This window comes from Gobius niger, assembly GCF_951799975.1.
Source record: "Gobius niger genome assembly, chromosome: 18".
NCBI classification, from domain to species: domain Eukaryota; kingdom Metazoa; phylum Chordata; class Actinopteri; order Gobiiformes; family Gobiidae; genus Gobius; species Gobius niger.
This window is the reverse complement of record NC_136869.1, coordinates 20289339-20300408: the sequence shown is the minus strand read 5'-3', so window position 1 is coordinate 20300408 and position 11070 is coordinate 20289339. Positions and strand designations below refer to the sequence as shown.

At 44.4% G+C, this 11070-nt stretch overlaps 1 protein-coding gene across 1 annotated transcript; it reads left to right on the top strand.

Moving 5' to 3' along the window:
• Window positions 1-2739: 2739 nt before the first annotated feature.
• Window positions 2740-7084, top strand: nell3 (NELL (neural EGFL like) family member 3). The gene is made up of 4 exons (XM_079576168.1): window positions 2740-3415; window positions 4091-4650; window positions 4998-5064; window positions 5219-7084. The coding sequence occupies exons 1-4, from the start codon at window positions 2818-2820 to the stop codon at window positions 6751-6753; spliced, it is 2760 nt and encodes a 919-aa protein (XP_079432294.1). The 5' UTR covers window positions 2740-2817; the 3' UTR covers window positions 6754-7084.
• Window positions 7085-11070: the final 3986 nt, after the last annotated feature.

Below are 11070 nucleotides of genomic sequence, written 5' to 3'. Positions count from 1 at the left end.
AACGATCTTTCACCAAAGAAAAGAAAAAGAGTGGTGCGCACTGAATGGGTGCTGCTGCCGGATGCTCTCTCATCGAATGCAATTTCTCCATCGGTGAGATCAATAAAGTACCATCTTATCTTATCTTATCTTATCTTATCTTATTTCCTGGGATCTGCTGGAGCCACTCCTCCAGTTTGGGGGTCACTGCCCCGAGTGCCCCAACGACCATGGGCACCACTGATGCCTTCACCCTCCAGGTTTTCTCCAGCTCTTCTCTGAGCCCCTGGTATTTCTCTAGTTTCTCATGTTCCTTTTTCCTGATGTTGAAGGCGCTTAGTATTGCTATGTCGACCACAACGGCTTTCCTCTGCTCTTTGTCACCACCACAATGTTGGTTGGTTCATTACCATTCTGTCCGTCTGTATCTGGAAGTCCCACAGGATCTTGGCTCGGTCATTCTCGACCACCTTTGGAGGTGTTTCCCACTTTGACCTTGGGGTTTCCAGCCCATACTCTGCACAGATGTTCCTGTACACTATACCAGCCACTTGGTTATGGCGCTCCATGTAAGCTTTCACTGCAGCATCTTACACCCTGCAGTTATGTAAAGCTGGATTGTTTCATTGGCCTCTTTGCACAGGCTACAGTGTATTTATATATATATATATATATATATATATATATATATATATATATATATATATATATATATATATATTATTATTATTTATTTATTTATTTTCCCTAAAAGAGACAAAAGTCAAAACTTTTTGATTGAAGCTGAACCTAAATTCATTTTTTTATTTGTAGGCTCCAGAACAGTCACCGTAGAGGACTTTGCAGTAACAACATAATGACCTATATTGTGCAAATGTGACCTTTATTTTGTTATTGATCCTGTTACAATGTTATAATTTCATCAAAACCACATTTGGAGGATTTTTTGTGTGTTTCTTTCATTCATGTTGCAGTTATCCTACATATTTAGCCCGACACCCACTTATGCACTGAATGTCAGCTTACACTTTGGTAAACTAGACGAGAGAAGAGAATGCACCCTTGGTTGGCGTTTTGCATAACTACATTTAATCTTGGAAACAAGACTTGGAAACAAACATTGCTATAAGGTATACCAGGGTACTTAACGTAGTTGCAAAAGCTGAATCAACCATTGTTATGATATCCAGTGTTGATCAAGTTATTCATATTCTATATCAGCTTTAAAAATGTATTATGATTGTATTACATATTGCTGTTTCATATCTGAGTTACACAACTTTGGGTTACTTTTGGCAAAATATAAACTAAAAATAGTAATAATGCCGAGCAAAAGTGCAGTCAACAATTTCCTTTTCCTTCTTTATCCCCATTCTCTCGTGTGTTGTTTGACGACATTAACTACACACAACTGCAGATCTTACACATCAGAGCCCAGCTTGATTTGGTGCTGCATTTTATTTGGGGGCATTTTTTTGTTCATAAATATAAATGCACTTGTAACTTGTGTTATTTGAATTGCAATGACCAATATATTCCCATATTTTGTTTCAGTAATATGCTATATTCCTTAGTTACAGAGAAAAGTTACATATTTTTGCTACTCATTACTTTTGTATACATTACCCCCAACACTGATGATATCCCCAAACTAAAACTTTGAACTGAATGAGGGGGAAATAAATCCAGTTTGCAAGTGAAAATTGCTGAATGTGAATGAACAGATGATCAAACTTGCCTACCTTGCTTCCTTACACATAATGTTGCTAATCTAACACGTTACCTCATTTATCTCATTGGAGGAAAATACATGCTGGCTATCTAATTGAAATGACCACTCATTCAAAAGGTAAACAGGTGGTCGTATGAAATGTGATGCTTCAAGAGCCCAGCCAAGAGCCAAAAAATAACAAATAAAAACGCTTGATTCTTGCATGTTTGAATAATCCTTCATTTTCAACCAAATTATCCTCAAAAGCTCGAAACATCCGACTCCCACACCTGCTGATTGTATGAGGTGGTGCTCTTTGTTTTTCAAGTTCAGACACCTTTATACTTCAATGATAACAGAGTCCAAGGACAGAAGATGTTTTTACAGCCGGGTTGATCGGCTCTATGGGTGTGATGTTTCCCTAATCCTGTTACAACAGTCTCCACAACACCTGCTTTTCCTGCCCTTGGGGGTTGTCCCTCCACTGTGCACTTCCACAATCTATACTTGAGGCCCTGAACTTGCGCGTTGACCTGGGACAGAGTCACGCGGTCATGCATAGGGTGCCCAGGATCCTAATGTCAACACCCACTTCTAGGCCTACATCTAGTGGGCGGCACAGTCACCTCAAGCCCTGAAGAAGCTGCCTGGATGGCGATTTTTTTTTCTTTTTTCCAATTAAAGTCCACACAGGTGAGTCAGTTTAATTACACTTAAAACTACCTGGATGTCTGAAACTCTCCATTGTTGTACAACTCAAGTATTTTTATCACTTGATTGAAAGTAAGAGCCCCCACTGATCTTGGTTTGTAAATGTACATGTTATTTTTGTTTTTTAGAAATGTTCAGGAACAACGGGAAGAGCGGATGAGCGTTTTGTGCCAAGTGAGGAGGGTGAGGAAGGAAGGTGAAGGGTTAATACGTGGCCGAGGAAACCTGATGCTAATTAAGTCTAAGGAATGCCACATACTGACATCGTAGCGCGGAGAGAGAGGGAGAGAGAGAGAAAGGGAGAGGGGGAGACAGTGTTTTCATGTGAGGAAGCCAGTCCCTCTCCAGCTCACAAACTTTGATGATGCTCTCCCTGGAACAGTTTTCTTTGGTACCAGGGAATTAAAGTGCGCAAAATGCGGTTATTGCTCCATTTGTTGCTGCTATGTTGGATGTCACTTCGTCAAATCGCCGCGGAAAACTGTAGAGGGGCTCACTGCAAGGAAACCGGTGATCCGAGACCGTGCATCGGCGCGCACTGTCCCGGTGGAAGAGTGTCCCGACCTCCGCGCCAGTTCAACCCCGTTACGCAGGGCAGAGTGAGCAACAGCCAGCAGCCGCACCACATCCTCCTCCACCACCACGCGTATCCAAGCTCGGCATCCACGCCGCGCCAGGGCAGCAGCATCAGCGGAGGAGCGAGAGAGGGGTGCGCGGATGCAGAGTGCGCAACAGTCGCCAAACACGTTCACGCAGCTTCCAACGACACGCGAGAATGTAGGGGCATCGAGTGCAGGTTGCCCCTCAAGATCCGGCCACGGACGAGAGCGCGAGTGTGCGTGGGAGAGGGGTGTGCGAGTAGCGGTGGCACATCGGAGGACAGAGACCAACAGCCGGTCCATTTGTCCGACAGAGCCGCGCAGTTCCTCGGGGATTTCCCGGACTTTGGATATCCATCTCCAGAACTTGGCGGCGCGCCTTTGGGTGTCCAGCTCACGTGTGATATCAAGCCAGGTCTGTTCCCAATATGTTTAAAGAAGTTCAGTGTTCTTTGTTAAGTAGCCTGTGTCAGTTACTTTTATTGAAGGCTGTATATTTTACAAGTTTGAAGAGCGCTGTAAAAGAGCACACTATAAAATATTGATTTATTCGCTCAAAGCTGAAAGAAAATCGACCTCATTCCTTGTCTTATAGACTCCAGCACCTTCCCATGAGGGGCTTATTATCAAAAGACTGACTGGGGCTTATTTGACCTTCACAGTAAAATATCAAACGGCTGCGGACGAAGTGGGGAATGAGTTGTGCGGGAAATGAGCCTCTGGTTCATTCTTTGAAGTCTTCACACTTGGTCAGATGTGTTCACTCATCCTGACAAAGCATGATGTAGTGGCGGGTTCCCCAAACAGTGCAGCGGTGCTGTGCACCAATGACTTCTTTAAAGCTAAAACAATGCTTTAATGCTTTAGTTAATCATCACGCACAGAAAAAGACTCAAAAGTGTGACAAGTAAAACTAAACTAAATATATAGCCTATTTTTAAAATCATGAATACAGTAAATCACAATTATACAGACAATAAGAAAAATGTATTTAAAAAGTCCATTAAACAACTGTTACATTCTGGGATTTGTTCTGTGACTTAAGGTTTTATCACTTATGACAAGCCGAATACGTTGACTGTGTTTCTAGGTGAGAATGAGGTCCCATCAGAAGATGCTCTCATCCTCCACCTACAGCTGTCTAAAGGGCAGGAGACTCTGGTGGAGGCTCTGCGGACGCAGCAGACTGTGGTGCGAGAGCTGCAGCAGAAGTTAGTGGAGCAGCAGGAGGCGCTGTTGTCGCAACAGCGCGACATTCTGGAGCAACAGCGCCGCATGTACCAGCAGATGGACGCAGTCAAGTCCCAGTACGAGATGCTGTCTGACACCGTCAAGCAGGTGTCCTTCCAGGGCCTGCAAGGGGAGCTACAGAGTTACCTGGAGAGTCAGGTGTCAGGACTGCAGAGCCAGGCCCGCAGTCACCTGCACAAGTCCTATGCAGTGCACAAGGTGGACCTGGACTCCAAGACCATGGATGTGATGGGCGAGGCCCACTTCCCTCAGCCCCTGCTGGGCTGTCCCTCGCCCTGTGGATCAGAGGAGTTCTGTGACTTCCAGAGAGACCCCCCTCAGTGTGAGAGCTGCACACTGTGCCCCCCAGGCTTCTTCCTCATCTCCCAGTGCTCACCTACCGCTGACCGCATGTGCCAGGTACCGGCATTTGATCAATGCTTAAGTACAGACATGTGTAAGTCAGTTTAAAAAAAGTCAAGTCATATTTTACTGATACATAAAACACATTTATAATACTGCTGAGCAAGAGCCAGCTTCCTCTGAAGATCAGCCAAAGCAGTGGTCTGTCCATAATTTGCTCAAGAAGTCTTTGTGTCCTTCAAAAATCACACTTGGTCACACATATGCTGGAGAGTAATGTGGTTTTTTTAGCAATCAACCAGATAAAATGTAGCTTTTTGTGTTTGATCGTTTTTGTCAAAATAAATGATTTGACATGGTCTGCATTACATGTGTTTGATTTGTGATTTCTACTGCATCCACAGGACAGAGATGAATGTCTTGAACTACCCAACATCTGTGGAGAGAGAGTGAAGTGCCTCAACACACCAGGTAGGACTATGTCCAGACTTGCTAATGAAACTTTTTGTATAGACAGTATATTAAACTCTCAATCACACCGTCTTAAATTCCAGCACAGTTACATAAGAAGTTCCCTGTCTGGCTCTGTCCTGACACACTTCCTGTCTGCTCTCCTCTCTTTCAGGGGGATTCAGGTGTCTGGGCGTCTCTGAGCGTGAGGCTGTGATGGGACTGTGTGGTCATGAGTACTTCTATAATCAGGAGCTGCAGGAGTGCCAGGCCTGCTCCGACTGCTTTGGGGAACCAGTGGCAGTTCCTTGTACAGCAGTTAGTGACACAGTGTGTGGTCAGTCTACAGAGAGTCAGCTGTCTCAATCCTGGGCCGCCACTGTGACCATCCCTTCTCCACGGAATTCTGAAGCCAAGATCTACCCTGGACTCCAGCTTAAGATTCGCAGTAAAAACACAAGCAATCTTTTGTCCAATGAAGCAGGTAGAGTGGTCTTCCAGCAGCATGGCCTAGTGTGGGTGGACCACAACTTTGCCATCAAGCACACCTGTAGGAACTTCCTGCAACTGGGAATGAGGCTTAACGGAAGCCAAGAAGAAGAAGGACAAGATCTTAGTGGAGTTCGTATTGAACAACCAGACGGAAAATACTTTCAAGGGGTTAGCGTTAGCAGCGGAATGGAAGTCGAACCCAACCACACCTTAACATTGCTTTTAAAAAGTCCGAACAACCACTGCAACCAAAGCAAGGACATCAATGTCTATGAAATCACTGCCCCGACATTTAGCATGCTGTGGTTATCTCATGATACAGGCGCGGTCGCAATGTCCGCTCAAATGTCACTACTCACACACTACCAAACAAGCTACCGGCCAACTTTTCGCGTGACCTCAGTTTCCGACCCCTACATGATCAGCTTGACCCATGACAACCGCGGGATACGCTTCACGGAAAGTGGAGTGGTCAAGTTTGTTGCCCAGCAAGCGCTGTACTCAATGGGCCATACTTGCGTCAGAGAGGGTTTCTCGTTGATTGCGTTCACGAATCGCAACGGAACGGGCCAGGAGACCACGCAAGCATTCAAAACGGGGGTCAACTACCGGGACACTTCCATCACACTCTCCGGTGTGGCCAGTGTTGACAGCGGAGACACCTTGGGCTTTGAGATCACCTCACCGTCGCAGTGTAACATACGCTACTTTGGCGACAGCACCGGGATCAGTATCTTGAGTCTAATTTGGATTCCTTCAACGATATCCTCGGTACTGAGCGCTACTGTAGTCAAGACCGGTCTTCCATCTGGCGCCGTTCGGAATAAACCGTTGCTTTTCCACCAGACGAGTCGGGACTCGCCACAAGTCCGGTTGGCGCGCTCCGGAGAACCCAACGGCCGAAAGAACTTTGTCTTCCAAGAGAAAGGGACGGCAAACGTAGCCTTGAACCTAAAGCTCATCCACTCCTGCAACATTGTCAAGCTGACGTTGCAGAGAGTTGGAGGGCCAGATCAGGGAAGTTCGGGTCCTCTGGCTCAGCAGGTGTCCGGTCATATGCCGGAAGGAAGCGAGTGGGCCAGTATTGGACTTAGAGCCTCGTTTCAAGTGCAGAACGGTACTGCTGTCTATGTAACTTTGGACTGTATACGTGGGAGAGTTAATCAGATCACTCATGAAGGTGGCACTAATGTTTCCATCTTGTGGGTAGCGGTTTGAAAACACTGCACTGTCACTCATGGACAGTTTTGCACAACTGAACGGCAGAGCAGAGTCAAACAACCGCCAGTGTGCCTTACTCTTTTAACAGTTGGTATTTCAGTAATGCTTTAGATTATGGCCCACTTGCTTAAGAAACGAGCCGTGTTCATGTGGCCTTGCGGTTTATAACTTAATCTAAAGTGTTACCGATATTGCTTACTTGTATTTGTTATTTCAGGTCCTCTTGTAATGTATTTTCTGTTAAGTACTGCTTTTGCTCCGAGTACTTCGGCTGGTTGAACAGTGACCAATTTGTTTGAATGAGAGCGTGTGCGTGTGTGTGTGTGTGTGTGTGTGTGTGTGTGTGTGTGTGTGTGTGTGTGTGTGTGTGTGTGTGTGTGTGTGAGTGTGTGTTTGCAATATGTGTAACATTCTTATATGCATGAGTGTGAGAGACCATACTGGCATGTTGAGCATGTATCTATTTGTAATATGCTGTACTGTTAGGCCTTTGCCATCTATACAATGCAATAGACCATATCCTGCAATGATCGGGAACTGTAAAATTTGATGTCTTGTTTTTACTGAGGATTATATTTATTTTCATATTATAAAGAACTATTGTATTATATTAATGCATACATTTACCAGCATCCCATATAGACGGGTGCTGATTTTTTTCTTTTTACAGCCCAGAGCACGTATTGCACAAGTACAGAATGGTATGTTTAATAGTGCAAACATCACGCTGAGTTTTTCTACAGCCTGAATGCAAACCCGAGGAGGGCTGCTCATGCATATCGCTGCTAATTGCCCCTGCGTGTGCTCTGTCCGCTGAACAATTAGGCATAATGAAGTGCTTCATGGAGTGGGCACTGGGCTGCAACTGACAAACCTAAGCTTGATTCTCTCTCCATATGTTCAACTCTTTCCTTTGTGTCGCCTGGTGCTGCAAAGCATGTGATTCAAAGTCGAATAAAGTGTATTTTGCCATAAAACAAGGTGACGTTGTATTATGTGCAATAGGCAATTCCTGTGCAATAACTGGATATAGGATAAGCATAAACAAACAAATATAACTGTCCTAATGGGCACCCTGCCTCCAGATCATTTCTGACAACTGAAAGCAAGTATGGATCTTTTTCTTTTTTTTCCTGAGATATGCAACTGAGTAGTTTCTCTGTCCTTCACAGGTGAAACAAAGTTGCCTGGTTTCTCGCCCCGCATGAAGAAGGTCTCGGATCTGTTCTTTGATTTCTGATCGGATTTTTTTTTTTGGGCTGGTGAATCAGATATTTGTGGATAAAAGAGACTGTTGTACAATGATCATATTGCATCATGATCCATTTATATCAATTGCGAATCCGGAAGTACAGCGCTATGCACAACCGAATGGTGATGGGAATAATTACTGGCAAAGAAAGAGCTTTGTTTCCTCACTCCACCTCTTTCATGTGACTTCTATTTCATTTCAACACACTTAACTAACAGCACTGAACAGCCTACATCTGATTTTCCATTCATTTCAAGGTTAAAAGTTGAACAAGGAGACATTACTCATCCCTTTAATCTCAAACACGTCGAATCCATTTCAAAGCGGTCTCATTCAGCAGCAGAGGTGCCAAAATGGACTTGAGTTAATACCTGGAAAACCTAAGCACTGTATTTTCTTTCTAATTGGTCTTAATCAAGCTCATGTGATTGCTGCATGTCTTACCTTAGGAGGACCGTTCATGTGCTGAAACAGTCTGACGGAGTCGATGTAAAGAGCAAAGGAAGAGAGTGTAGAGCTTGGGAGAAACAATCAAATGTTTCAGTCGGTGGGCCAATTGAAAACAGGTGCTCCAGATGTCTGCGGAGCGAGATCAAATGAGAACCATAACAGGCTAACACACACACGCACGCACACACACACACACACACACACAGCTAACATAAGAGGGACCAGACAGGCCATAGTGGACGTGTCTGCACAGAAATACTTCTCTAAGCAGCCCTTTTTAAGTGGGATAAACACTTCAGTCTACACAGCTGGATAAGACTACATTAAGTACAATTTCCACCAAAGCGGTTTGCAAAGGGAACAGCACTTGACACGAGACAAATTTGTGTCGACAAAATGTCCATAAAAGTCCTCCTGAATACAACTGAAAAGCTAAAGCCTGTTAAAGTCGCTAGGATTTCAAAAATATGAAAATGAATAGCCAGGAGACTGAGATTTTGCAGCGACACTGGTTCCATTTTTCAATAAGTGTCATGTTAATCAAACGGATATCTCACTCACTTAGTCTGAAAGCTGCCAAGTGTTTTGTAGATTATTTATTCCATTTAATCCCAAACTCCTGAGCTTGTTGTATGGTGTAAACACTGATTTAACGAAACCCAAACTCAATAAGATTATCCATAAGATTACCAGATGGCCAAGGGCTTGGTCGTAGCACACATCCAATGCTCTGTGTCGGCCTCTGCACATATAAGATCAATTTGTTCTTCTAGCCCCCATTTTCTGGTGTTATGTCATCAAAAAATAAATCAAGCCAACAAATCCGCGCCATATGAAATCATGACTCAAAATAAACAAAGTACAAGTTCTTGAAGCTTGTGCCTGGCCAACAACAGGCAAGAAATCGTCTGCGGTCGGAATATGCCCAAAGCCTCCTAAAAGCAAAAGAATAGTGATCCTACAACTCATCGACACAGCATGCCAAACTATTCATAAATTATGCATTTGTTTACAGCCCTGCTTGTATTTGCAAATTGACATGTGGTGTATCAGTGGCACAGTGACAGAACTCCACACCGCAGTGCATCTGCTGTGAGTTTGTCTCTGCGAGGATTCTTGTGTTTGGACTGGCCTCAAACACCAACAAAAACACACTATTTCAAATGCAAATATTTCCCCAGCAAAAGCCCAAACTCAAAGCCTCCGCGTGCCCTTTTTTTCTTAAACGTAAAGGCTCTTCAGAACAAACTATTAAACTGTCCGTTTACAAACCGAGAAGTCGATTTTGGTGTCGTGCTAATCGATGCCCGGCTTGTGAAGATTTGCTGCTGAGGAGGTGAGCCCCCGTGGGACCGCTTGACCCCCGACTGGCCCCCACATTACAGCCGTGTTGACTCAAAAAGGACAGAGCTTGGGGCCGGCTGGCTCGGATCAGCGGCGGATGTTACTGTAAGAGAGCGGTTCACAGGGAAATGTTTGGACCAACACGACGACATAAAGCCCTCTGAGAGGAGTTATGGGCTGTAAATGGACAGTAATTACTTTGACATGGTCCTCCTGAGCTTATTTATGGACGTCTATAGCATTAAGGGAGAACCAATTCAGCTGATAGTGTCTTTAAAAAAACTGAAATAGTCATCATTTACACGTAAAACAGGAGGGAATGGGGGATGTTCACAGTTATCATGCAAAGGATGTTTCAGTGTCAAAAAGGTTAAAAAAAACTAAAATAATGAAACACATGGATGGTATTGTGTCTCAGGGCTCTTTGAATCACTGACATCAATCTCAGACGCCTGTGATAATTAGTTGTTAAGCAGACCACCATTTTCAAGCAGTATGGGAAAGAAAAAGGATCTCCCTGCTGATGAAAAGTGTGAAATAGTTGCCTTGGTCTAGGTATGAAAACCTTATTTCTTGAAAGATCAAGCCTAATCATCGTACAGTTAAGAGATTTGTGGCTGATTCAGAGCACACACGGGTATGTGCAAATAAAGGCACAATGAGGACGGTTTCTGCCAGACAAATACATCAGATTAAGAGAACAGATGCTACAAAGCAACAGACAGGTATTTGAAGCTGCTGGTGCCTCTGGAGTCTCCTGAACATCAAGATGTAGGACCCTCCAGAGGGTACAGTTGTGCATAAACCAACCATAACTGTTAATTGAAGCTCATGAACAGAAACGGCTGCAGTGAACCCAGAAATATATGAAGACTCATTTTCAAACAATCCAGTTCACTGATGAGGGACGTGTAACCTGGATGGTCATATGGATGGAGTAGTGGATGGTTGGTGAATGGCCACCATGTCCCAACAAGGCTGTGACGTTAGCAAGGAGGGGGCGGAGTCATGTTTTGGCCTGGAATCATGGGGAGAGAGCTGGTTGGCCCCTTTAGGCTCCCTGAAAATGACCAATATGTTTCTGACTGACCACTGGCACAAAAAGTTCTTTCCCGAACAAAATCCTCTTCATGCATGACAACGCACCATGTCCTGCTGTAAAGAATACCTCTGCATCACTGGCTGCTCTGGGCATAAAAGGAAAGAAACTCATGATTTGGACCCCATCCTACCCTGACCTCAACCCTATTGAGAACCTTTGGACTCCT

Coding starts and splice junctions, on each gene's coding strand:
- nell3 (XM_079576168.1), top strand. CDS start 2,818: ATGCGGTTATTGCTCCATTTGTTGCTGCTATGTTGGATGTCACTTCGT. Junction 3,416..4,090: donor CACGTGTGATATCAAGCCAG/GTCTGTTCCCAA, acceptor CTGTGTTTCTAG/GTGAGAATGAGGTCCCATCA. Junction 4,651..4,997: donor CCGCTGACCGCATGTGCCAG/GTACCGGCATTT, acceptor CTGCATCCACAG/GACAGAGATGAATGTCTTGA.